The 27950-nt window shown below is 48.7% G+C and overlaps 1 protein-coding gene across 1 annotated transcript in view; it reads left to right on the top strand.

Annotated features, from left to right (window-relative positions):
- SIGLEC1 (sialic acid binding Ig like lectin 1) overlaps nucleotides 1–27522 on the top strand; it is a 47778-nt gene extending 20256 nt beyond the window's left edge. Inside the window, exons 6-22 of the mRNA XM_083631579.1 lie at nucleotides 1521–1775; nucleotides 4448–4747; nucleotides 6437–6691; nucleotides 6992–7294; nucleotides 8434–8688; nucleotides 10897–11199; nucleotides 12386–12646; nucleotides 14033–14338; nucleotides 15342–15593; nucleotides 16035–16340; nucleotides 17350–17601; nucleotides 18304–18606; nucleotides 19522–19776; nucleotides 21384–21686; nucleotides 23239–23347; nucleotides 25451–25541; nucleotides 26993–27522. Coding sequence (XP_083487705.1) covers nucleotides 1521–1775; nucleotides 4448–4747; nucleotides 6437–6691; nucleotides 6992–7294; nucleotides 8434–8688; nucleotides 10897–11199; nucleotides 12386–12646; nucleotides 14033–14338; nucleotides 15342–15593; nucleotides 16035–16340; nucleotides 17350–17601; nucleotides 18304–18606; nucleotides 19522–19776; nucleotides 21384–21686; nucleotides 23239–23347; nucleotides 25451–25541; nucleotides 26993–27121 — 4238 coding nt within the window. The 3' untranslated portion in view covers nucleotides 27122–27522. The remainder of the gene's footprint in view (nucleotides 1–1520; nucleotides 1776–4447; nucleotides 4748–6436; nucleotides 6692–6991; nucleotides 7295–8433; nucleotides 8689–10896; nucleotides 11200–12385; nucleotides 12647–14032; nucleotides 14339–15341; nucleotides 15594–16034; nucleotides 16341–17349; nucleotides 17602–18303; nucleotides 18607–19521; nucleotides 19777–21383; nucleotides 21687–23238; nucleotides 23348–25450; nucleotides 25542–26992) is intronic.
- Nucleotides 27523–27950: the final 428 nt, after the last annotated feature.

A 27950-nucleotide genomic window follows, 5' to 3' on the forward strand; every position in this document is an offset into this window, starting at 1 on the left:
GTGTTGGTCTGCCATAGTCAAAACAAAAAAAATTTTTCCCTTCCAGTAGCACCTTAAAGACCAACTAAGTTAGTTCTTGGTATGAGCTTTCGTGTGCATGCACACTTCTTCAGATACACTGAAACAGAAGTTGCCAGATCCTTCTATATAGTGAGAAGGTGGGGAGGGGTATTACTCAGAAGGGTGGTGGGAATGGGTGGTTGGCAGATAGCTGTGATGAGCCTGTTGACGACTCTTAATGACTGCAATAGGTCTTACAGGAAAAAGCAAGGGGTGAGAAGGTGAAAAATGGCTTTGTCATGTATAATGAGATAAGAATCCAATGTCTTTGTTCAGACCAGGTCTCTCCATGGTTTTAAGGTAAGACCTATTGCAGTCGTTAAGAGTCGTCAACAGGCTCATCACAGCTATCTGCCAATCACCCATTCCCACCACCCTTCTGAGTAATACCCCTCCCCACCTTCTCACTATATAGAAGGATCTGGCAACTTCTGTTTCAGTGTATCTGAAGAAGTGTGCATGCACACGAAAGCTCATACCAAGAACTAACTTAGTTGGTCTTTAAGGTGCTACTGGGCTTGGAGGTGGAAGTGGAAACTTTTCCAAGATGGTTGGCATGAGGAACCAAACCAAATCCAGGAAAAGGTTATTTAATCTGCCCAAATGACCTCATTTTGAATTTTGTTGTGGTTGTTTAGTCATTTAGTCATGTCCGACTCTTCGTGACCCCACGGACCAGAGCATGCCTGGCCCTCCTGTCTTCCACTGCCTCCTGCAGTTTGGTCAAACTCATGCTGGTAGCTTTGAGAAAACTGTCCCACCATCTCTCCCTCTGTTGTCCCCTTCTCCTGGTGCCCTCAATCTTTCCCAACATCAGGGTCTTTCCCAAGGAGTCTTCTCTTCTCCTGAGGTGGCCAAAGTACTGGAGCCTCAGCTTCAGGATCTGTCCTTCCAGTGAGCACTCAGGGCTGATTTCCTTCAGAATGGAGATGTTTGTTCTTCTTGCAGTCCATGGGACTCTCAAGAGTCTCCTCCAGCACCATAATTCAAAAGCATCCATTCTTTGGCAATCAGCCTTCTTTATGGTCCAGCTCTCACTTCCATACATCACTACTGGGAAATAGTGATTTTGAATAGAACATGGTAAATAGAGCTACAAAGGTCTTTGCTGTCCCATGATTAGGCATGTCACCCAGTGAAAGAGGGGAAGTGTGACCAGCACCATTAATTCCGGGGTCATTCCATTTTTATTTCTGATTTTCAATTTTATACATTTCAATAACTTTACAATCATTTCAACATTTTGAAACTCAACTTCCTCCCCCCTCTTTCTGCAGTTCCTTTATTTTTTTTAATTTTCTGCATATTCCAAATTAACTTAACTTACTCATTTATTCGTCTGCTTTAAATACATACTCATATAAAACTGCAGGTTGTATTGCAAGATTCTGGGGTCATTCCAAGTACGGCATTACCAAAACTGGCTTTTTCTCACGGTTCCTTCTCCCCTAATCTTCCAGCTGCTGTGCTGTCCATCAGCCCTTCTTCCAGTGTCAGGGAAGGGGAGACGGTCACGCTGACCTGCGACGTCCCTGGAGAAGACAAGCAGGAGATCCACTACAGCTGGTACAAGAATAACATCTGGATCAAGGAAGGCAGCGCCCGGATCCTGGTCTTCCATGAGGTTTCGGTGGGAGACACTGGCTATTACTCCTGCAAGGTGCAGAATGACAAAGGGAGTGAGACATCCCAAGCTATTGGCCTGAGCGTCTTCTGTGAGTTTCCTGACGTTCCCTCTTGCGCTTCATGTTCAGAGCACACTTCGTATCAGGGATGGGGAACCTGTGGTTTCTCAGGGGTTGCTAAATTCCAACCCCCATTATCAGCCCCAGCCAGCATGGTTAATGGTCAGCAAATAGGCGAGTTGTGGCTCAGCATCTGGGGGCATCTGCAGATATATATACAGTAGACCTGAAGGAGCATCTCCACCACCATCGTTCATCCCAGACACTGAGGTCCAGCTCCGAGGGCCTTCTGGCGGTTCCCTCACTGCCAGAAGTGAGGTTATAGGGAATCAGGCAGAGGGCCTTCTCATAATAATAATAATAATAAAATTTTATTTATACCCCGCCCTTCCCAGTTCAAAAACCAGGCTCAGGGCGGCTAACAACAAATTTAAAACACTTAAATGTAAAAGCAGCATAAAATACAGTATAAAAACATGAATGACAATAAAATTCAAAGTTCAGAAATCAATTTAGGGGAAATCCATCTAATAAGCATTCTCAGTACAGTGGTACCTCGGGTTACAGACGCTTCAGGTTACAGACTCCGCTAACCCAGAAATATTACCTCGGGTTAAGAACTTCGCTTCAGGATGAGAACAGAAATTGTGCTCTGGCGGCGTGGCAGCAGCGGGAGGCCCCATTAGCTAAAGCGGTGCTTCAGGTTAAGAACAGTTTCAGGTTAAGAACGAACCTCCGGAATGAATTAAGTGCTTAACCCGAGGTACCACTGTACAGTCATACCTCATGTCACGTCTGCTTCATGTTACGTTCTTTCAGGATACGTCCCGCTGTGACCCAGATGCACCGGAAAGGGTTACTTCCAGGTTTCACCGCTCGCGGAAAATGATGTCATGCGCATGCGCAGAAGCGACGAATCGCAACCCATGTGTGTGCAGACACGCCGCAGTGGGTTCTTCTGCTGCGGGCAACTCTGCGCCGTGAGTTTGGGGGCAACCGAGCCAGCGAGACGCTGAGGCAGCTGGCTGTCCGATTCCACCCTCCTGCATGCCTGGGACTGGGCAACCTGGGGGAGGGGTGCCAGGTGGATCTTTGTACCCCGGTGCCGCATATGCTTAAGACAGCCCTGGGTCTGGCCCCTGGCAAACTGAGTGGGGACTTGTACCCTGTTCTCCCAGGTCCTAGTCCAACGGCAACACCACACTGGCTCCTATATGATATTCCAAGGGTAGGTCGAAACCATAGAGATGATCTGCAGGGCCAGCCCTACAATTAGAATAGAATAGAATTTATTATTTATACCCTGCCCATCTGGCTGGGTTTCCCCAGCCACTCTGGGCGGCTTCCTACAGAGTATTAAAATACAGTGGTCTGTTAAACATTAAAAGCTTCCCTAAATTACAGGGCTGCCTTCAGATGTCTTCTAAAAGTCTGGTAGTTGTTTTTCTCTTTGACTTCTGGTGGGAGGGTGTTCCACAGGGCGGGTGCCACCACCAAGAAGGCCCTCAGCCTGGTTCCCTGTAACTTGGCTTCTCGCAGGGAGGGAACCGCCAGAAGGCCCTCGGCGCTGGAACTCAGTGTCCGGGCAGAACGATGGAGGTGGAGACACTCCTTCAGGCGCTCCTACAATTAGGCAGATTATTGTCCAGTGTTGGCTTCTGTGGGGCAGGAAGTGGCACTGAGGTGTGGAAAGATAGAGCTCTGGTTGCCACTTCTCCACCCTGCCTTCCTCTGAGCCAAGGATGGGAAGGTGTCAGGTTTGCGGAGACAACTTAGGTCTCGGTTTGCTTTTTACTAAAACCCTGAAATCCACGTGCAAAATGGCAGTTTGAAATGGGGAGCAGCAGGCACAGGGCTTATCCACACTTCATTTTCGCCCCACACTTTCCGGGCAGAGGTCTGTGGTTTAACACTTCATGTCCAAAGGTCCTTCTCCCTCCCCATTTTTCTCTTGCTTTCCCCATGCAAACCGCTCTTTAAAGCCAAATCAGAGCCGGCAGCAATTCGGGTTTTTTGCAGACTGATGTTTGTTCCAACTGAGCTCTAAAGAGCAGTTTTTCTGGGGGAAAGCTCCAGAGAAGGGAAGCTTAGACACGGAGCTTTAAAGCACGGACCCTGCATGGAAAGAGCAGAGGAAAAGTAAGTGTGGATGAAGCCTTAGAATTGTGAAACGAGGGACTTCTGCAGCCGATCCTGGAATTCGCTGCCACTTTAGGCAGCTGGGATTCAGGGTAGAGTAGAAATTCAGTCCTCATTTAAATGCAAACTTATCTAACTTGTACTTCCCGGGAAAATACGCAAACCGAAACGCAGCTCTCCTTTGAAATTCTCACTTCCTTGAATTTTGCAGAACAGCTCTCCAGCCAAAAGTGCACACCTGAGCAGAGAGTGTGTGCAGCCATGCGCATGTAAGTGGGAAAGACATACAAAAATGCATTATATTAGAGAAAATGGCATGCAAGAATATATGTGTTAGGAGAAAATGCACACCCACATAGGCAGCATGCAATATTTTGCAAGCTAAATGTGGAGAACTGAGTTTAAGAAGGGAGACATAAAAGACGAGAGAAACTGAAACTGGCCAATTTCTCCGTCCTAATTTGGGATCAGTGCGGCATTTCTGTTCAGTTGGAGGGGAAACGAACCTGGAAATGTACCTGCTCCTAAGGTGTGCATGCAATGATCTTGTTTCTCCTGCACAGACCCTCCGAGGGCCCCCTCCCTCTCCTTGTTCCAGGAGACACAGGAAGGGCAGCTGGCCATCATCTACTGCACCGTCGACAGCAACCCCCAGTCCACCCTGAGCCTTTACCGGGACAAGCGGCTGATCGCGACCACCAGCTCGCACTCGGCTCCCAGTCAGCGGATCAGAATCAGCACCACACGCAACTCTTTGAAGCTGGAAATCCAGAAGGTCGTTCCAGAAGACCAGGGCGAGTACCAGTGTGTGGCGTCCAACGCGTACGGGAACGCCACCACTGCGAAATTCTTCGGTGCTCAAAGTAAGATTATTGCAATGGGTTGTGTGTGGGGCTGCCTCTGGAACTTCAGCTGGTGCAGAATTTGGTAGCCAGGTTGCTCACCAGAGCAAGCCGGTTTGAGCATATAAATCCAATCCTGGCTGCCAATTAGTTTCTGGGTCGAATTCAAAGTGCTGGTTTTGAAAGCTTACATGGCTCAGGGCTGCAATACCTCCAAGAGCGCCTCTCCGCATGTGATCAAACCCAGACCCTGCGATTATCCTCTGAGGCCCTTCTTTGGGTGTCTGCTCTACGAAAGGTTCAGAGGGTAGCAGCATGAGAACAGGACCTTTTCTGTAGTGGCTCCCCACTGGTGGAACGCTCTCCCCACGGAGGCTCACCTGGCGCCTTCGTTCCATATCTTTAGGTGCCAGGAAAGAAACATTCTTTATCAACCAAACCTTTGGCTGTTCAGCAATCTATGGCCTTTTAAATGTGTGGTGGGGTATTGTTCTTTATATCGTTATGTTATGCATTTTGTGTTTTTATATTGCAAAACATAACATCTCCAGTTAAAAGACTATCTGGCAGAGCTGAGTGAGACCCCAGAGTCTGTACAGCTAGCCCTGGCAGCGAAGTCCAGCGATTCGGCTCAGTATGAAACACCTTGGTATCTCCACTTGATTTGGGCTTGCCCTTCTAGCTTTGCTTGGTCAACACCACTCACCAGGTGGGTGTGGTTCCTGCACAGCACGGGGGTTCGACTAGATGACCCTTGGGGTCCCTTCCAACTCCACATTTCTATGAGGCTGAATCCTGACAAAACAGAAGTACTGTTTTTGGGGGACAGGAAGCGGGCAGGTGTGGAGGACTCCCTGGTCCTGAATGGGGTAACTGTGCCCCTGAAGGACCAGGTGCGCAGCCTGGGAGTCATTTTGGACTCACAGCTGTCCATGGAGGCGTAGGTCAATTCTGTGTCCAGGGAAGCTGTTTACCAGCTCCATCTGGTATGCAGGATGAGACCCTCCCTGCCCACAGACTGTCTCGCCAGAGTGGTGCATGGTCTAATTATCTCTCACTTGGACTACTGCAATGCACTCTACGTGGGGCTACCTTTGAAGGTGACCCGGAAACTACAACTAATCCAGAATGCGGCAGCTAGACTGGTGACTGGGAGTGACCGCCGAGACCACGTAACACCGGTCTTAAAAGACCTACATTGGCTCCCAGTACATTTCTGAGCACAATTCAAAGTGTTGGTGCTGACCTTGAAAGCCCTAAACGACCTTGGCCCAATATACCTGAAGGAGCGTCTCCACCCCCATTGTTCTGCCCAGCTCCGAGGGCCTTCTGGTGGTTCCCTCCCTGAGAGATGTGAGGTTACAGGGAACCAGGCTGAGGGCCTTCTTGGTAGTGGCACCCGCCCTGTGGAACGCCCTCCCACCAAATGTCAAAGACAACAACAACTACCAGACTTTTAGGAGACATCTGAAGGCAGCCCTCTTTAGGGAAGCTGTTAATGTTTAACAGACCACTGTATTATTATTTTTTAATATATATTTTTAGACCACTGTATTTTAATACTTTGTTGGGAGTCGCCCAAAGTGGCTGGGGATACCCAGCCAGATGGGCGGGGTATAAATAATAAATTCTATTCTATTCTATTCTATTCTATTCTATTCTATTCTATTCTATTCTATGATCAATGGTCTCTGTTTGCTCTTCTCCCAGCTGCTAGGGTGGTGGCCAGCCCTTCCCAAGAGTTACCCGAAGGCGAGCGACTCACCCTGAGCTGCATTTCCACCTTGGGGCCGGGAGATGGGACCACATACGTGTGGTACAAGAATGCTAAGTGGCTACAGGAGGGAGTGGAGAGCTCCCTGGTCTTTCCGGTGTTGGCCAGTGGTGACGCAGGAACGTTCCACTGCATTGCTCGGAACGAGAAAGCCAGCAGCACATCGCCAGCCATCACTCTGCGCGTCTTGTGTGAGTAGCCCATCTCATAAAACGTGGCTGGAGCCACAGCAGTCTAGAGCAGGGATAGGGGACCCAAGGGCCACATTACCCTATAGGGCCCGCATGTCAATGGTGGGCGGGGCTAGAGGCAAAGGTGGGTGGAGCAATGATGGGACACCTAGCTTTGTTCCAGGAAAGGGTCGTGGTTGATTCCTGCATTGCACGAAGCTGCCCAGGGCGGCTGGGGTGACCCAGCCAGATGGGAGGGGGATTAATAATAAATTATTATTAAATTGTTATTATTATAAAGGATTGTTTTCCACTCCAAAGATGCCCCCAAGCAGCCTGTCCTGAGGTCCTTTCTGGAAACCCGAGGAGGACACCTTGGCGTCATCCAATGCACAGTTGACAGCGAACCGGCCTCCGAGATAACTCTGCGCAAGGGTGACAAGCTCATCGGGTCCACCACCACTGCCCACTCCTCCGCCGACCCAAGAGTGAGCGTGATCCAGTCGTACAACACACTGAAGGTGACCATCAAGGGCGTGAGGCTGGAAGATGAAGGAGAGTACCTGTGTTCTGCTCAGAACCGCTATGGACAATCTACCGCCTCCATGGACTTCACGGCGGAAAGTAAGTCATAGAGATTTGAGAAGCTAGCGGTCCAGTTGTCAAAAATGTCCCCCCCTCCAAAAAAATGGAGGTTACGCTTTATATTACATCCAGACCCTGATATTCTTTCCTTCCTACCTGCCCTCCTTAAGTGGCATGTTATGTACTGAGTTGAATAGGATCCAGAATGCAGCAGTCTGATTGGTCCACAGGAGCCACCCAATCCAGCTCCTGGTGGAAGTGAATCCGCAACCTGATTGGCCTACAGTCCTGGAATTAGCCAATCACGTGCGGCCCATTGTGTAAATAATGTATATAAAGCAGATATTTGGGGGAACTCCTATTCCTCACTACTATGAGCTGAATAAAGAGCATGAAATCCACACTCGACTCCGAGTATATTTCAATGCCCCTTGAGGGTCCCTTCTATGATCGATTGCTGCTGTATCTGTGTTAACCCATTAGGGTTTACTCCCCTTTAAGGCATTCACCTCTGAATCACAGATTTGTAGAGTTGGAAGGGACCCAACTGCCTGCAATGCAGGAATTGTTGTTGTTGTTTAAACTTTTTAAATTTATTTACAACATAATCCACAACAGCTCATACATACAAACAAACCCACCACCATTGACAATTAAAACATATCAAAATTAAACTCCTATCCCCTTACACAAAGAAAACATATCATAAAAATAAAATTTCCCTTATCTTGTAAATGGCCTCCTTATTTACTTCTTGTATACTGTTTCTTTTATATGTGATTATTACAATTTTTCCTAATTATGACTTTAAAAACCCCAAAGTCTCCTGTAGGAATTAATCGAAACAAGTCCAGGTGTATATTTGGGGGCACTGTTCGGTAAAGTATTCTCTGCATTTCCCCCATTCTTTTTTAAATTCTTGTCTAGGTTGTCCCCTAATTGTCTCTGTCAATCTGGCCAATTCAGTATAATCTAATAATTTATCCTGCCATTCCTTTTTTGTTGGCACAAATTCTTTTTTCCAATTTCTGTTGTTGTTAGTTATTTCTGTGGTTTATATACTGCCCTTTATCTAAAGATCTCAGGGTTGTGCGCAACATCAAGGACACAAGAACCACAACCACAGCTAAATGCAGGAATTGCAACTGACAACTGTCCCCGTTTTATTTCCCACCCAGCTGCAAGAATCACCATCTCCCCGTTCTCAGAGGTCCATGAAGGTGAGGCGGTCCAGCTGTCCTGCGAGGTGAGCAGTGATAACACCACCTCAAGCAACTACACCTGGTACAAAGATGGTCTTCCTCTCCCCGAGGCCCGTGGGGATTTCCTGGAGTTCCAGCGAGTGTCCAGAGGCGATTCGGGGATCTATCACTGCCAAGTGGAGAACGAGAAAGCCAGCAAGAGCTCCACCGCCGCCACCCTGTCTGTGCTGTGTAAGAGTCGCTGCCTTTTGCAGTTTTGTTCAAGATCAGAGGTCAGCAAACTTTTTCAGCAGGGGGCCGGTCCGCTGTCCCTCGGACCTTGCGGGGGGCCGGACTATATTTGGGGGGAAAAATATGAACGAATTCCTATGCCCCACAAATAACCCAGAGATGCATTTTCAATAAAAGCACACATTCTACTCATGTAAAAACACCAGGCAGGCCCCACAAATAACCAAGTTGTTTAGTGGTTTAGTCGTGTCCGATTCTTCGTGACCCCCTGGACCAGAGCACGCCAGGCACTCCTGTCTTCCACTGCCTCCCGCAGTTTCGTCAAACTCATGCTGGTAGCTTCGAGAACACTGTCTCACTATCTTGTCCTCTGTCATCCCCTTCTCCTTGTGCCCTCCATCTTTCCCAACATCAGGGTCTTTTCCAGGGAGTCTTCTCTTCTCATGAGGTGGCCAAAGTACTGGAGCCTCAGCTTCACGATCTGTCCTTCCAGTGAGCACTCAGGGCTGATTTCCTTCCGAATGAAGAGGTTTGATCTTCTTGCAGTCCATGGGACTCTCAAGAGTCTCCTCCAGCACCAGAATTCAAAAGCATCATTTTTTCGGCGATCAGCCTTCTTTATGGTCCAGCTCTCACTTCCATACATCACTACTGGGAAAACCATAGCTTTAACTATACGGACCTTTGTTGGCAAGGTGCTGCCTCTGCTTTTTAAGATGCTGTCTAGGTTTGTCATTGCTTTTCTCCCAAGAAGCAGGCGTCTTTTAATTTCGTGACTGCTGTCACCATCTGCAGTGATCAAATAACCTAGAGATGCATTTTAAATAAAAGGACACATTCTACTCATGTAAAAACATGCTGATTCCTGGACTATCTGCAGGCTGGATTTAGAAGGCGATTGGGCCGGATCCAGCCCCCGGGCCTTAGTTTGCCTGCCCATGTTCAAGATGCTATCAAATTAGACTTCCGGAAGTCTTTCCCCGCAAACACTCTCTCACACAAAAATCTCATATACATATAGCAAAAGTAGGCAAGGCGATTCCCTCCCGTCAGCTGTAAATTAATCAGCTGCTCTCAGATCTATTTCATATGAGATAATCGAGGATATCACATCCACGTAGGAAAACAGCATGTCCTCTGTAACCTGTCCCACCTGTCTTTGGGCCACGGCTCTTGGATTTACAGACTAACAAAATGCAATTCTAGAAAAAGAGGCAACGTCATAAATGTTTGTAAAATTATGCGTGTCCTTGAGAAAGAGAAGAGAGGCAAGTTTTATAGTGCATATAAAATAATAATTATTATTATTTTATTTATTTATTAAATATGTATACCTCCTTCATCTGATGATCTCAGAGGAGTTCACAAGATAAAAATACAGGATAAAAAGCACACAATAAATAGTTAAGACTAAACTAAACAATAACCCCACTCCCACTAACACATTTAAAAGGCCACAGAATATTCATCAGCCAAAGGCCTGGTTGAAGAGGAAAGTTTTCGCCTGGCACCTAAAGATGTATAATGAAGGCTGAAGGAGCGTCTCCACCTCCATCGTTCAGCCCGGACACTGAGGTCCAGCTCCGAGGTCCTTCTGGTGGTTCCCTCACTGCAAGAAGTGAGGTTGCAGGGAACCAGGCAGAGGGCCTTCTCGGTAGTGGCACCCGCCCTGTGGAACACCCTCCCACCAGATGTCAAAGAGAAGAACAACTACCAGACTTTTAGAAGACATCTGAAGGCAGCCCTGTTCAGGGAAGCTTTTAATGTTTAACAGACCACTGTATTTTAATACTTTGTTGGAAGCCGCCCCAGGTGGCTGAGGAGACCCAGCCAGATGAGTGGGGTATAAAGTATTAGCATTAGTATTAGGTGTCAGATGAACCTCCCTGAGGTGATACTATAACCTTGAAAGCTAGCCCTTGTGGGACCTCCCTCCGATCCTTGTTCCTCCTGACCCAATGTCTTCAAATTTCTCTTTCTTTCCCAACTCCATATAGTTTCTTCTGAAGTTCCAGTCCTATAAAACATACTATTGGCCAAACACTCTCTGTTCAAAGTTATACATTTTCATCCCATAAATTAAATGCTATTATCTGATCAGTTGTCAGGCAACTCAGTCGGAGCAAGAGATATAATTTCGCACTGGCACTGTTTCATTCGTTAAAAGCCTGGGTCTTATGCTCTTGCGTGTCTGTCCTCTGGTTCCAGACCCCCCTGGGAAGCCTCGGGCGTCAGTCTTTGCGGAGATGGAAAGAGGTCGGGTTGCCATCTTCCAGTGTTCAGTGGACAGCAACCCTCCAGCCCAACTGGTCCTGTATAAAGGGGGTGAAGTCGTGGCTTCTAGCAGCTCAGCGAACAGCGCAGCCTCCCAGAGGGTCAGCATCACGGCCGCTCCCAACGCCATGCGGGTGGAGATGAGAAACATCGAGCCACAGGACGAAGGCAGCTACAACATCACAGCCACCAACACCTACGGCTCTTCCTCCAGGCTGGTGTACTTCCGTGTGCAGAGTGAGTGCAGAGAGGCTGTGATTGTAGTGTCGATAATAGCCGTGTGTCCATTTCAATGTTGCCGCCATATTGCCAGGCGTGGAGAGTCCTCTCCTCCCTTCGGCAACTTCACAGACGAGAATTAACGAGCAGTTTATCATTTATAGTCCTTTTTATTCAGTCGTCTGGTTGCAAGCAAAAATCCACATCTCTCCACAAGGAGGGCAGTTGGCTACTCCAGATCCTCCCTCTTTCTGGCCCCCACAACATCCTGGGCGCTAACAGGAAGTGTGGCGTAGTGGTTAAGAGCGGTAGACTTGTAATCTGGTGAACCTGGTTCGCTTCCTTGCTCCTCCACATGCAGCTGCTGGGTGACCTTGGGCCAGTCACACTTCTCTGAAGTCTTTCAGCCCCACTCACCTCACAGAGTGTTTGTTGTGGGGGAGGAAGGGAAAGGAGAATGTTGGCCACTTTGAAACTCTGTAGGGTAGTGATAAAGTGGGATATCAAATCCAAACTACTCCTCCTCCCCCTCCTCCTCCTCCCCCTCCCCCTCCTCCTCCTCCTCTTCCTCCTCCTCCTCCTCCTCTTCTTCTTCTTCTTCTTCTTCTGACATCTCTGCTGGCTGTTCCCTCCCTTCTGTTTCTCTTTCCATTATCTCATAGCTAGATAATGTTAGGATATTTCCATTCCACCTTAAAAGGGAGCAGGATGTTTGTGTCACAGCCTGCGTATTTCCTGTTCACAGGATGTTTCTGTTGTGTCTTTGCTTTCGTTTCTCTCTCCGTGCCTGAGACATTGAAGCAGGCAGTCATGTTTTCTTTGTTCTGACCAACGCTGAATAAAGCTGTAAATAATGCTCTCCTGCATGCATCTTTCGCTGTGCATTATCTGCTGATAGAGCGTGCACCAGCTCTGGAATGTGGCAATCTATTTCTGGAGCTCGTGTCGCTAATTGAATGATACTGCGTGTCTACGGGAGGTCGATGGATCGCAACAGAGACAACGTGGGGTCATGATGGACTCTGTCTCCCTGGCAGTATCCCAACAGATAACTCCCGGAATTCTAGAATTGTTCCATTGGAAGGGACCACAGGGGTCATCTAGTCCAACCCCCTGCAATGTTGGAATCTTTGGCCCAACCTGGGGCTCAAACCTGTGACCCTTAGATTAAGAGCCACATGCCTGACTTTCTTCCCCAATCCAGCTGCCCGAGTTCTGGCTTCGCCATCCCCCGAGTTGCTGGAAGGAGAGGCACTCACCCTGAGCTGTGACGTGATGGGGTCTGCTCCCGAGGAGTCCACCTTCTCCTGGTACAAAAACAGCAAGCGCCTCCAAGAGAGCGATGCCAGCACACTCACCTTCAAGGCCATCACCAGCAGCGACGCTGGATCCTACCACTGCAAAGCCCACATGCTGGATGAGGCCAGCACCAGCGTCTCTCCAGCCATCAGCATAACTGTCTTTTGTAAGTGGTGGCGTTTTTGCCGGCAGCATCCCTAACCTGGATTAGACTCCCTGCACTCAGCTTGGGGTGGGCGATAGCCAGACATTCAGCATGCAATGAGGAAATGCCACAATCTCAAGGGACAGCTTCATTAACATTAATATTAACATTAACAAAAATGAGGTCCAGCGCCGAGGGCCTTCTGGTGGTTCCCTCGCTGCGAGAAGCCAAGTTACAGGGAACCAGGCAGAGGGCCTTCTCGGTGGTGGCACCTGCCCTGTGGAACACCCTCCCACCAGATGTCAAAGAGAACAACTACTACCAGACTTTTAGAAGACATCTGAAGGCAGCCCTGTTTAGGGAAGCTTTTAATGTCTGATGCATTACTGTATTTTAATATTTTGTTGGAAGCCGCCCAGAGTGGGTGGGGAAACCCAGCCAGATGGGCGGGATATAAATAAATTATTATTATTATTATTATTATTATTATTATTATTATTATTATTAAACATGTGACCTTGAAATCTGGAAATCTGGGAAATTGGATCCCCTCCAAAGTGATGCCAATGTTTTGTGCTCATTTTGTGCTGTTGTGTGCCACCAACCCTGCATTTCATGCCACCCCCTGAAACAGAGTAATTCATACTCAGACCAGGGGCTGTAGGTACCCTCCACAAAACCCTACATCGTCCGATTCACTCCAAACCAGTGCCAAACTTTTGCAAGAGTTTTAATAAAAATAAAAATAATTGTATTATTTATAAAACCACCACCACCACCACATCCGGCTGGGTTTCCCCAGCCACTCTGGGCAGCTTAGGGAATATGTAAAACACAGTAAACACATTTTTGTGCTGCAGACCCTACATTTTGTGCCACCCTCAAATGGAGTAACTAATACTAAAACCAGGAGCCATAGGTATCCCCGCTAAAATCCAACCCTGGAGGGTGGGGATTTGCAACACACAGCGGCCCAAAATAAGCCCAAAACGTTGGCATTGGTTTGGAGTGGATCCAAAATTCCTGGGTCATGCGTTAATGAAGCTCCAAGGGACCTCCAAGCCATTTCAAACTGGATTCCTCCATGGCACTGCCTACAGGTGATCAAAAATCCGGTTGTGTGTCTCCTTGAGAGTTTATAGACAAAATCTTTTCATAATCTATGGCCTTCTAAAGGGAGGACGTGAGGATATTTTCTCTCTCTCCCCCTCCCTTACTATTATTATATTAAGTATTTTGTGTTTTATGTTGCAAACCTCCCTGTGGTCTCTTGAGGAAGGGCAGTTTTATAAATACGATAAAGGATAAAGTAATAATCATTTGCCTGTCCTGAGTCAACAATCAGCTGGAAAGGAGGTAGTCCCCATCATTGAACCTAAACCTAGCGTCTCTCTCCTGCCTGCACAGATCCGCCTCGGAAACCTCAGGTGACCTCCTTCCTTCAGACACAGGGCAGGCAAGTGGCTGTCATTCACTGCAGCACCCAGAGCGAGCCCCAGTCCCAGCTGGCCATCTACAAGGGCGGTGAGCTCCTGGCCTCCACCATCAACTCTGGCACGGTGGCACCCAACCCGCGGTTTGGCGTATCAGCCTCGTACAACAGCTTGAGAGTGGAGATCTCTCATGTGGTGATGGAGGACGAAGGAGAGTACTTCTGCTTTGCTGGCAATGTGCACGGCAACGCCAGCTCCTCGGTGACGTTCATCGCAGAGAGTGAGTAGGCGAAGGGGTGCGATTGTGTGAAGGGTGGCTCAGCTGGTAGAGCGTGAGACTCTTAATCTCAGTGTCAGGGATGTACCTCCCCAGAGCGACAGCAAGGACTCCGGAGAGGAAAGAGGGCAGACTGGGGGAGTAGAGACTTGATTCCTTCCCACATTGAGAGTGATGTAAGCCGCTCTCGCTCTGGAATGCAAGCTGTTGAAGGCGGCTGCAGGGCAACAGCCACTGATAGATTTGGCTCAAGAGGAGGAGGGGCTGGCTACACCTGAGCCTCCTCAGAGCAGGAGGAAGAGCCGGGTATTAGGGCAACGTCGGCCCAGCAGGAGGTGGGGGAAAAGGTGGAGGATATCCTGCTGGTGCAGACAGCGTCATCCAGTGGGACCAACTGATTCATCCAGTGGAGCTCAGATTGCAGCTACTGTGTAATTACTAAATAAATCTAAGAGTAATTAACCTGCCAAGGGACACGGGTGGCGCTGTGGGTTAAACCACAGAGCCTAGGGCTTGCCGATCAGAAGGTCGGTGGTTCGAATCCCCGCGACGGGGTGAGCTCCTGTTGCTCGGTCCCTGCTCCTGCCAACCTAGCAGTTTGAAAGCACGTCAAAGTGCAAGTAGATAAATAGGTACCGCTCCGGTGGGAAGGTAAACAGCATTTGCGTGCGCTGCTCTGGTTCCCCAGAAGCGGCTTAGTCATGCTGGTCACATGACCCGGATGCTGTATGCCGGCTCCCTCGGCCAGTAAAGCGAGATGAGCGCCGCAACCCCAGAGTTGGCCACCACTGGGCCTAATGGTCAGGGGTCCCTTTACCTTTAATTAACCTGCCAGCTTGCTGTGTTTTGTATGAGAGAGACATTGTAAATCCTGACACTCAAGGTCATGGGTGTTCGAGCCCCAGGTTGGCCAAAGAGATTCCTGCATTGCAGAGCAGCCTTCCTTTTTTAGATCTGCCCATTAACAGAGCTCTGTTTTCCTGCCTTCCATGGTTGGTCTGCTTAGCTGCAAGAATCTGGATTTCTCCTCCGGATGTTCTCGAAGGGAATGCAGTGAACCTCACCTGTGCAGCTGACAGCAATACAGCTGGCGATCCGCACTACACCTGGTATAAAAACAACAGGTGGTACGCCGAAGACGCATCAAATATGCTGTCAATTCCCCACGCTACGGTGGCTGATGCTGGCTCCTACTACTGCACAGTGAAGAACCAGGAGAGGGTTCGGAACTCCTCCTTGGGCACTCTGAACGTCCTCTGTAAGTCCCTGAATTTATAAACTGTTGTTGCCCAGTCCCTGTGGTGGTGGGTGCCCATAGAGCAGAAGGAAGGGAGGCCACCTGTAGGTGGCGCAAGAGACAGTGGCAGGCAGAGTCAGGATCAGGAGAACTGAGGCCTGCCGCAAAAGACCCCTTAACGCTACCCCTGCCTCCCTTCACCAAAAATGCAAGTATCATGCTTCTAATTTGTATAATTTCCGAGCAGTCAAAATCTCGCAAGTTAACTATGCATAAGACGCAATCACACTATGCTGCATTTTGATGCATCCTCCCAAAAAAACTTGCTTAGATCAAAACTGAGAAAAATAATGGCCTGGCTACATTTTAAACCCAGAATGCGTACGCACATCTTTTTGTTACTGCTGCATAACTCAGTCACCTGATTCTGCTGATTTCTCTCCTCTTTCCCCCTACTGGAAGATCCTCCCAGGAACGCTTGGGTGAAGTCTTTCCTGGAGACCCAGAAAGGGATGCTGGCCATCATTGTGTGCTCTGTCGAAAGCAACCCCGGGTCTGTACTCTCCCTCCTCCGAGGCAGCGAAGTTCTCGCATCCAGCTCTTTCCAAGCCAGCCGGGTGCCAAACCATAGGCTGAGCGCCGCTGCCTCTCCAAACTCCTTGAGACTCGAGATCAAAGATGTCAGCCTGGACGACGAAGGGATGTACGAGTGCCTGGCCAGCAATGGCATTGGCAACACCAGCGCCTCCTTAGACTTCACAGTGGCGAGTGAGTGAAGACAGCTGGTGCTTGGGGAAGGGTTGTAGCTCAGTGGCAGAAGGTCCCAGAAAGTCAATCCCCAACAGCTCCTCTAGGTAACTGGGGAAGTATGTCAGACCCAGGAGAGCCCATCTAGTCTAGCATTTTGTTCACAAAGTGGCTGACCAGGTGTCTCAATGGAAAGCCCCCAGTCATTACCTGAGTGCAGCATCCCTCTCCCCGCTTGCGATTCTCCAGCAAGTGGTCTTCACAGGTGTATTCAATAGTGGTAGGAGAGCACAGCCCTGTTAAGATTCCTGCTCCGTGTTTGCAGTCATGAGATTGTTGTCTATCACATGACAGTGTATGTTTTCATTCCACAGGGTGGAAAGTGACGGAGACAGGATGTTTTGGTATTACTGTGTTCCGTGAAGTGGGACTATTGTCCTTTGTTCTTTCTCTCTTTGCTGTCTGATGAGAAAGAGGAAGGAGCGAAGGCAGAATGCTCCGAGTGTAATATATGTAAATAAACGTAGATTAGCCACAATGCTGTGCTACTGAGTTTGTTACGCAAACTGCGAATACTCTGCGGATCCCTAAGTGTGCTAATGCCTTTTGGCATCAGTCGCTGTGATGTTCGGGCTAAAAAAGCTTTTGAAGCTCCCGAACGATTGACTGGGAGGGAGAGAACATGCCAGCCAGGCATGTGTCTCTGCCAGGGTCCTACACAAGAGTAGGACGCTCCTAACAAGCCACTGTGGCTAGTGGCCATCGGTAGACTTGGCCCCCATTCATTTTGTCTAATCCTCTTTGAGAGCCATTGAAGTTGGTGGCCATCACTACATTCCATGGCTGCCAATTTTGTTGTTTACTTTTCCACCATGTCAAGGAATGCTTCCAAACAGGCACAGTATATTTTTGTTTTCCATGTCAATATACATTAAACAATGATACTTAGCACAGGTTGGGGAAGCCGATGATTCCCTGTTGGAGCTGGTGGCTTCAATTCATTTCAGCTTCCCTCTTCTCCATCTTGCAGCTACGAGGGTTGTGATTAAGCCAGTCTCAGAGGTGCGTGAAGGGGATCGGGTCTCTCTCGTCTGTGAAGACAGAAGCTCCCCATCAACAGCTGTCTACACCTGGTACAAGAATTCCAGGTGGCTGTCTGAGGGCCCGGCCCCCTCCCTCATCTTCCAGGCGGTGGCAACCAGCGACGTGGGCTCCTACTCCTGCCAAGTTCAGAATGAGAAGGGGACCAGGACGTCTCCACCTGCCGCCCTGAGGGTGCTCTGTGAGTACAGCAAGAATTCCCTTTTGGAATGGGTTTGTGCGTGGACTTACGAAACGTTCCTTAAACCATGGGGCTGGTCTTGCAATCTGTTAAAATGACCCGTTTTGTCCAGGGAAAAGTGAGTCGCTGTGCACAGTGGTGATTGGCTAGCACCTGTGTCGTCACGAGTCTACTTTTCTCAGGGGTTTCAGGGCAGTTCACAGAATAAAAACAAGATATAAAACCACAAAATATTTAATAAAAATAAAAACAACAACCCAATAGCCCCCCCCCCAAAAAAACACATTTTAAAAGGGCATAGTATGTAAATAGGCCTGGTTAAAAAGGAACGTTTTTGCCTGGCGCCTAAAGGTGTATCATGAAGGCGCCAGGCAAACTTCCCTGGGGAGAGCATTCCACGGACGGGGAGCCACTGCAGAGAAGGCCCTGTTCTCGTGTTGCCAGCCTCCGGACCTCTCGAGGAAGAGACATACGAAGAAGGGCCTCAGAAGATGATCTCAGGATCCGGGTAGGTTCATATAGAAAGAGGCATTGTGAGGTATTGTGGCCCTGAGCCGTTTACCTTTACCTTTACCTTAGCTAGTCCAGCTCCCTTGCAGTGCAAAAATGCAGGTATCCACGGTTTAAATTCGGCCCTTGCCGCCAGGCCACCACCTCTTGTGCAGAAACATCTTGACACGTGACATCAATTCTCCCCCACAGATGCTCCAAAGAAGCCCTCCCTGACTTCCTTCCTGGAGACTCAGTCCGGGAGCCAGGCCATCATCGAGTGTACAGTTGAGAGCCACCCACCGTCCGATGTCACCCTGTACAGGGAAGGCGTGATCTTGGCTTCCAGCAGGAGTTCTGGGACTCTCCCTACCCAGCGGCTCATTGTCCACTCAGCCCACAACGCCCTCAAAGTTGAGATCAAGGATCTCCGCCTCGAAGACAACGGGCAGTACCGATGCTCAGCTAAGAACACCTATGGGGAGACCACCGCCTCCATGCGCTTCAATGTGGAGAGTGAGTGATTCTCCTCTACCCTCTCTCCTTCCCATGTGGGGGAATGACCCTTTTATGTGTGTCCAGCAGACGCACGACTGCCAACATGTGGGAATGTTCAGGGATACGGGAGAGGATATATTGTCTGATAATAGCCTTTCCAACTTGTGGAGTAGGCTCAGGTCAGGCCTGGGCTCGGCCACATGTCCTTGCTCTCCCAGTGCTCTCCTCCTTCTCCTCCTCAGCGGCGGCAGTGGCGTGGCAAGGTCGGGGCCCCCCTCTTTTTTCTCCTTCCTCTTTCTCTCTCTTCCTTCTCCTTCTCCTCCTTCTCCCTGCGTCGGCTCCGGGGGTTTTCCTGGCCCCGGAGAGCCACTGGGCAGTTGGCCTGGTGCTCTCACTCCCGGCTCAATTTGGGTCAAGGGGAGGTCAGCGGTTCCCCCAGTTGACACACCGGGCGTCCCCGGTTCCCCCTTGGCAGTGGCGGTGGCAGCGACAGTCTCAGCAGCCTGGAGCCAGCCTGGTAGCGCAGTTGGCTCTGGCTGGCTTCAGGAGCTATTTGCTGCCATGGCGCCCGCCATTTTGCCTCGGCGGAAGTCCCCATATGATGTGTCTTGTGCCGTTGAACCCATCACGCAACATTCATTCCCTACTAATAAATCTATAACCCTTAAAATATAAATCCAGGGACATTAAATGAAATCCGGGGACATTCCGGGGACAGATTTTGTCCAGGGACAGATTTGTAAATCCACGGACTCTCCCCAGGAAACTGGGACATCTGGTAACCATATCCTACACCCATTGCAGCTTCTGGATCAGGCACGAGCGAAGCTTCGCATAGAGTGCATTGCAGTAATCCAGCCCTGCAGTAACTAACGCAGGAATCAGAAGAGGACAAATTATTTTGGTTTCTGTCTTGCTCTTTTCCCTACTTAGATGCCAGGGTCACGATTGAGCCGTCTCCCGATGTCCAGGAAGGAGCAATGGCCAACATGACCTGTGTGGTTGTCAGCCAGGCAGCGGGAGAAATGAACTACACGTGGTACAAGAACAGCAAGTGGCTCCAGGGTGGTCCAGAGCGGTCCCTCCTCCTGGCTGGGGTGGCCAGGGATGATGCAGGCTCGTACCACTGCCAGGCAGAGGGGAGGACGGGAACCGTGACCTCTGCCTTGGTCATCTTGAACGTGCTTTGTAAGTTCGGGGGTATTTGTGAGATCTGTGAAGGCTGCTACAAGGCCAGCTCAGCCCACTGGGCTGTCCCACGTCCGATTCATAGAATTGTACCACTGGAAGGGCACCAAGGGTCATCTAGTCCAACCACTGCAATGTAGGAATCTCAGCTCAAGCATCCATGACAGATGGCCATCCAACCTCTGCTTAAAAACCTCCAAGGAAGGAGAGCCCACCACCTCCCGAGGGAGCCCATTTCAGCCTGTCGAGCAGCTCTTACTGTCAGAAAGTTCTTCCTGACATTTAGTCAGAATCTCCTTTCTTGTAACCTGAAGCCATGGGTTCGAGTTCTACCTTCAGAGCAGGAGATAACAAGCTTGCTCCATCTTCCATGTGACAGCCTTTAAGATATTTGAAGATGGTGACCATCTGTTTGGGTGATTGGTTAGCGTGTGATGTGGATAATGCCAAGGTTCCTGGTTCAATCCCTGTATGGGACAAATGCATATTCCTGCATTTCAGGGGGTTGGACTAGATGATCTTTTGGGTCCCTTCCAACTCGATAATTCTATGATCTCCTTTTAGTCTCCATTTTTCCAAGCTAAACATATCCAACTCAATCGACTCATCCTCATAAGGCTTGGTTTTTTTGACCCTTGGTCATCCTGGTCACACCTCCTCTGCACACCTTCCAGCTTTAAGGAGGACATGTCAATATCCTCATTAAATTGTGGTGCCCAGAACTAGACACAGCATTCCCAGGGTTGCAGAATCCTAGAGGCTCTGGGTGAATTGGGAAAAACTGCAGCGCCACCTGAGGCCCATCAGAAAATGGCGGCAAAATGGAAGAGTAATGAAATTCCCTCTTTACATGATTGGATTGAAAAGCTGACAGAATATGCAGGAAAAATAAAGAATAAATCAAAACAGGAATTTGTTTCAAAGTAAGTAAGTGTTCCAGTTTGCAAACTTTTTTTCAGAAGCCAAACGTGCTCCGTTTTGAGTCTTAACGCTTCCGATTTGATTGCCACACTTCCATTTTGAGTGTTGCGCTGAGGTCTGTCTGTTTTTGCTATTTATTTTGCGTTTTTGAGGCTTTTTGTTTTGTTTTTGTGACTGTGTGGAACCCAGTTCAGCTACTGATTGATCAGTCAATTGTGTGACTGCAGTACATTGTTTATTGCTTTCATTTTATGGATCAATGGTCTTGTGAGATAGTAAAATTCATATAATATTTTTTTTAAATGTCCAGTAGCACCTTAGAGACCAACTAAGTTTGTTCTTGGTATGAGCTTTCATGTGCATGCACACTTCTTCAGATACTTGTTTTAGGGGTTGTTTTTAAAAGTCTGGAACAGATTAATCCATTTTGCATTACTTTCTATAGGAAAGTGTGCCTTGGTTTGGGAAGGCTTTTGTTTTGGAACAGTCTTCTGGAATGGATTAAGTTTGAGAACCAAGGTACACCTGTATTTGGTCAAGAGAGCCATGGACTCCAAAAGGTTGAAAATCTCTGCCCTGGGGGTTCCCCCAGCTGCAGCCTCCTAACACTCCTCTGCATCCAGCCGGTCCTTGACACCTCCAGATTAGATGGACTATCTTTTTTTCCTATGTTCTTACCCATTCAGATGCACCCAGCACCCCTGCCATCAGCGCCTACCTGGACAACCAAAACGGGAAGGTGGGCATCATCGACTGCAAGGTGGACAGCCATCCCCGCTCCCTGCTGGCCTTGTACAAAGGAGATCGGCTCCTGGCTGACACCAACCACTCCCATGCCGCAGCCGGCCTGCGCTTCGCCATGTTCCCCTCCTACAACAGCCTGAGGGTGGAGATCCGAGACGTCACGCCAGAGGATTCGGGGCGTTATGTCTGCCAGGCTAGCAACCCATTTGGAAAGACCGCCAGCGCCGTTGACTTCAGCGCAGAGAGTGAGCAGAACTCATGGGGGGGGCAGAAATGGAGAAAGGAGTAGGGTTTTCAGAGGAGTGGGGAGCCCATGCGTTTACTAAAAACCAGTACACTATGGGACGGCCACCACCATCCCATGGGCTAAATCTGACCCGCAAGGCTGTTTCCCCCCAAACCACACCCACCTGCCCCACACCAGGCTGCCAGGAGCTCAGCCTACACTCGAGTAGGACCCTGGCAGAGACACATGCCCGACTGGCATATTCTCCCCCTCCTGGTCTTTCGTTCGGGAGTTTCAAAAGCTTTCTTCAGCCCGAACATCACAGTGACTGATGCCAACAGACATCGGCACACTTAGGGATCCGCAGAATTTGCGCATTTCGGGTGAAAAACTCAGCATTTTGGCTAATCTACTTTTATTTACATATAAACACACATGGAGCACTGCAACTTGGCTCCCTTTCTCTCTGGTATGAGACAGCAAAGAGAAAAAGAACAAAGGACAATAGTCCCACTTCATGGAACACAGGAACACAAACATCCTGTCTCCGTCACTTCCCACTCTGTGGAGTCAAAACATATACCATCATGTGAAAGGCAGCAATCCCATGACTGCAATCACGGAGCAGGAATTCTAACACAGATATTGTAAGTGACGTCAGATGTGTGGCAGGTAGAGATGGATCAGCTGTGTGACTGAGTTTCTCTTAGGGAACTCAAATGCACAGTTGATCCTTCTAGAAAGGAGACATGAAGTCACTGCACATCAGCTGGGGGGACTCAGTTCTGCAGCTGATTCCTGCAGAAAGCAGGGCTGAAGTCACTACCCACCCATCAGCTGGACCTCTGTTCATAATCCCCAATCCAAGAGGTCCTGTATGATAGAATCATAGAGTTGGAAGGGACCCCAAGAGCCATCTAGTCCAACTCCCTGCTTTGGACCTCAGCGAAAGATGGCCATCCAACCTCTGCTTAAAAACCTCCAATGGAGGAGAGTCCACAACCTCCTGAGGGAATCCATTCCACTGTAAAGTGGCTTGCGGTGGACTTCTTCAATCAACACACCACTGTGATGCTAGAGACAGTTTTGCTTGGTCAGAACAACAGCGGCCGGTGGAGAACCTGCAAAAGTGGAGTCCTCCATCCTGTAAATCACACAGGTTTATGTAGAGGCATTCCCGCTTTACACATGCCCAGAAATTAACCCACATTCTCAGAGGAAAAGTATGCCTGCATTCAGTGAGAAGGACAGGGCGCCTCCTTTCAGTTGTTTTATGTTGTAACCCGTCCTGTGACCTTGGGTTGAAGGGCGATATATAAATTTAATAAACAATAATATCAGGCTAGCTCAAGACTGGGCTTTTTCCTGCACAAGCCTTCTTGACACACTCCTAATAAGGTTTGAGGAAGCAGGTTCTCCAAACAATATCCTTTTCTGCCCTTCTTTTCACTGCTTTTACATCTTAGGCTAGAAATATGTTTATTGATAAGCCTCCCACCATGGGTGGTTCTCAGTGTCCTCTTTCTGAGCTATTTTCTCACCCACCAACCCCAACCTCTGTTTGCCTGCAGCGCTTTCTGACCTCCACTTGTTCAAGATCCTGTCTGGGGTATTCTTTGCCTTGACTTGTGCAGCTCTCCTTTGTGGCTTGGCTCTTGGGATGCAAACATATTGGACCCGGTAAGGCTGGCTGGTGTTCGCTTCCATCGATCATTAACCCAATGGATTCGGGAAGAGGAAGGCTGTCATCTGGTTGGCCTCTGAGATAACTGAATGCTGGACTTGATTGACCACTGGCCTGATCTAGCAGGGCTATTCCTATGTTCTTATTATTTCTAGGACCTTTTTTTGGGGGGGGGGGAGCCCATGGGATTTGCTGCCACAAGTTGTAGTGATGGCCACCAACTTCCTGCCCTCCAACATTTCTCCAATGAAAATAGGGATGTCCTATTCCATAATTTAGGACACAGGTGGCGCTGTGGTCTAAACCACAGAGTCTAGGACTTGCCGATCAGAAGGTCGGCGGTTCGAATCCCCGCAACGGGGTGAGCTCCTGTTGCTCGGTCCCTGCTCCTGCCAACCTAGCAGTTCGAAAGCACACCAAAGTGCAAGTAGATACATAGGTACTGCTCCGGCATGAAGGTAAACGGCGTTTCTGTGCGCTGCTCTGGTTCACCAGAAGCACCTTAGTCATGCTGGACACATGACCCAGAAGCTGTACGCCGGCTCCCTCGGCCAGTAAAGTGAGATGAGCGCCGCAACCCCAGAGTCGTTAGCGACTGGACCTAATGGTCAGGGGTCCCTTTACCTTTACCTATTCCATAATAATAATTTTTTTACTTATACCCTTGCCCATGCAACTAGGTTGCCCCAAACACTCTGGGCAACTTCCAACATATATAAAAACATAATAAAACATTAAACCACTTCCCTATACAGGGCTGCCTTCAGATGTCTTCTAAAGGTTGTATAGTTATTTATCTCCTTGGCTCAAGGGTCGCATAACTCCATACCCTCCAACATTTGTCTGTTGAAAATAGGGATGTGCTAAGGAAAAGCGAAGGGACGCGGGTGGCGCTGTGGGTTAAACCACAGAGTCTAGGACTTGCCGATCAGAAGGTCAGCGGTTCAAATCCCCGTGACGGGGTGAGCTCCCGGTGCTCAGTCCCTGCTCCTGCCAACCTAGCAGTTCAAAAGCACCTCAAAGTGCAAGTAGATAAACAGGCACCGCTCCGGCGGGAAGGTAAACAGCGTTTCCGTGCACTGCTCTGGTTCACCAGAAGTGGCTTAGTCATGCTGGCCACATGACCCGGAAGCTGCACGCCGGCTCCCTCAGCCAGTAAAGTGAGATGAGTGCCGCAACCCCAGAGTCAGTCATGACTGGACCTAATGGTCAGGGGTCCCTTTACCTTTTTAAGGAAAAGCAGGGCATCCCGGGATCAAACCAGAAACCGGGAAGAGCTTCTGTAAATCTGGGAGTGTCCCTGGAAAATAGGGACACTTGGAGGGTCTGCAACTTTTACAAGGATTAGAAGATAAAGCTAACAATCACTGCTGGTCACCGTGATGGCATGCTACCTCCTGAATTTGCTACCACTGGCTGGGGAACGAGAGTGAAAGAGGGCTGTTGACGTCATATTGTGTTGGTTGCTTCCCATTTGGGAAGGTTTCTAGTTGACTGACGTTGACTAGTTAAATACTACGCCCGCTGGCTGGGGCTGATAGGAGCTGCACTCCCAAAATATCTGGAGGGCATCAGGTTGGCCAAAGCTGTACTAGAATAATAGAACTGTACAGTTGGAAGGGACCATGAGGGTCATCTAGTCCAACTCCCTGGAATGCAAGAATCTTTTGCCCGCATGGGCCTTGAAGCCATGTCCCGTGCTCTGCCAAATGAGCTATCCCAGATCAGGAGGTCCTCTCCTTCTGTTTCCACCTGCATTAAACCAACATAAGTAGCGATAGCCACCCACCTGGATGGCTTCTAAAGAGGAGTAGAGAAACTCGAAGAGGAAAAGGCTGTTTGCAGCCACGTTCTCCCTCCTCTGTCAGAGGCAGGAATGCTTCTTGCTGCCAGCTGCCAGGAAAAATCGAAAGTGGGGAGAGTTGCCACTGTTGCCCTCAGCTCCTGCTTGTGGAATTCTTCCTGCGGGCATCTGGTTGGCCGCAGAATGCTGGGCATAGGTTTGATCCAACAACCAGGCTCTTCTCAGATTCCTAAGTTTGCAGTGCAGCCACACCCAAAGAGACAGCCCCTCCAACCTCTTGTGTTATATTTTCCAGGATCAATGAAGAGTGCAAAAGGTGGAAGCAGCAGAAAAACAAGAAGGCGGAAGCAGCAGCAGGGGCAGAAAACAGAGACGAGACTGTCCAGGTTCATAGAATCATTGGATTGTTGTGGGCATGTTCAGGGATGCAGGAGAGGATATATTGTTTGATTATAGCCTTTCCAACTTGTGTTAACAAGTTCACAATTTAGCAGAGTAACATTCCCCCTTTTAAACTCACAGCGGATGCTCAGGCTCGCTAAAGCCTCTATAATAACTGTTCTGGTATTTCCCCCTTATTCCCTCATAAAAGATAAGACACGACACAGTCTTCTATAAAAGTATAAAAAGAGTTTACTCACATTCTGTTCACAATTGGATCCCAGAAGGCAGACTTAGCTTAGAAAAGTAACATACACCTGGAAACTATCTCATAAGGAGACAGTCCCTCTGTCCTCTCTTGGCTGGAGGCCAAGAGAGCATCTTTGGCTAAGAAGATATTGCTTCTTCAGTGCATGTAGACAAAGAGAGAGAGATGGCTGACCTGCCCTGTGCTTTTGTCATTACCTGCACAGGTGAGGCCACACCCACCTCTAGTCACATGCAGAGGAAGTCTGTCCCAGCCCAGAAGGAAACAGGAAGTTGACCTGCTGGCTGAACAAACATTCCTCCTCATGTATAAACATATTCACTCTAGGAATGTTGTACTTGACCGCTCTTGTGTTTCACATCCCACAATTGTAGAGATAGAAGGGGTCTCCAAGCGTGATCTTGTCCAACCCCCTGCAATGCAGGAACCACAGCTAAAGAAGCCTCTGTTCCAAAAGCTCCAGTGAAGGAGAGTCCACCACCTTCTAAGGGAGTCCATTCCACAGTCAAGCAGTTCTTACTGTCAGCAAATTCTCCCTCATGTTTAGTAGGAATCTTCTTTCTTGTCATTTTAATCCATCTGTTCAGGTCCTGCCCTCTGGAACAGCAGAAAACAAACTTGCTCCCTCTTCCATGTGACAAGCCCTTCAGATACTTGGCTTTCATATCGCCTCTCAGTTTTCTCTTCTCAGTCTAAACCTACCCAATTCCCTCAACTGTTCCTTATATGGCTTCGTTTCCAAAGCTCTTTATCATTTTGGCCACCCACCTCTGCACACCTTCAACTCTCTTTAAAGCTATTGCCTTGCCTCCATCCAAGCCCCTAGCACTAGGATTGGGTGGGGATACAAACTCTGAACAGGCGATTACTTCTGCCTTAGAATGGGATCAGTTGCTCTGCAATGTCAGGGCTGCACATGGTGCAAGTTTCCTTTCTTGAAGGCATGTGGAGGTGAGTCACTGGTGGGAATGACTGATTATTGTGGGCAAGTGTAAGTAACGTGATGGATGGTGCAAGCCGAGGTTGTTGAGGGAAGACTCTGCTCTGGTTTTCAGGAATCCCTGTGGGGCAGAAGGTGCTTCCTAATCCATGTCACTTTCAGTTCCTCGCTTAGGCTACTGGGTCACATTGGGAGCTGGATCGCTGAGGTTCCATATATCTGACTTGGTCACTTGGCTCTTTCCACAGCTGAGTGAGCAGAACCCAGGAACGCCTCCGGCCGGCCGGTTCTGCCTCTCCTACAGGAAGCTGCGAGCAAAGAGCGACATTCCTCCACAGGAAGAACCCTCTGAACAGAGCTGCACAAGCGCCTTGTGAGCGGTGGGAAGAGATCTGGTGGGAGTCACAGCAACCAGAAGACCATGCCAGTTATGGAGGACGAGGCGGAAAGTGTGATCATCTAAAGGCTGTTGCTCTGGACACTGAGTTGGAATCATAGAACTGTAGAGTTGGAAGGGACTCTGAGGGTCATCTAGTCCAGCCCCCTGCAAGGAAGGAACCACAGCTAAAGAGAGACCCACGGCCTCATCATTTCAGGCACCCCATTTTTCACCAAACCACCATGAATCTTTTCACTCATTTAAAATTTCAGAATCGGTCTTGGATTTTGAACTTCATCAGATTTCATTTTTTAAATATATATATATATATAATTTTTTATTAGTTTTTTAACATACCATTTTCAACAGCAATTAAACATACTTTTACATCTTCTTCAATTTTTTTGACTTCCAACAGTCCTGTCTGAAAATTTTCCAATCTAATCTCTTAGTATGCATTTCTTATTTTCCCTGTTACATTTCAAACTCATAACCAACATCTCTCTTTTTCTACTTTGTAACACTTGGTATATTTCTCCTTACAAAACTTCTTGTAGTCCTACTAGCGTAATTTGTTGATTGCAGTTGCTCTTCAAATAATTCATATACTTCTTCCAATCTTCTGTAAATCTCTGGTCCCGCAGGTTTCGAATCCTTCCTGTCATTTTGTCCAATTCTGCATAGTCCATTAATTTCATCTGCCATTCTTCTTTTGTCGGAATCATCAGATTTCATTTTTGATGTTTGAGTGGGCCGGGCAAAAAATGAAGGAGGGGGTGCAGCCTTCCACTGTAAGCCTTTTTTCCCCTCCTGCGCAAGCTATTCTG

This window comes from Podarcis filfolensis (assembly GCF_964270895.1).
Source record: "Podarcis filfolensis genome assembly, chromosome: 9".
Lineage (NCBI taxonomy): Eukaryota > Metazoa > Chordata > Lepidosauria > Squamata > Lacertidae > Podarcis > Podarcis filfolensis.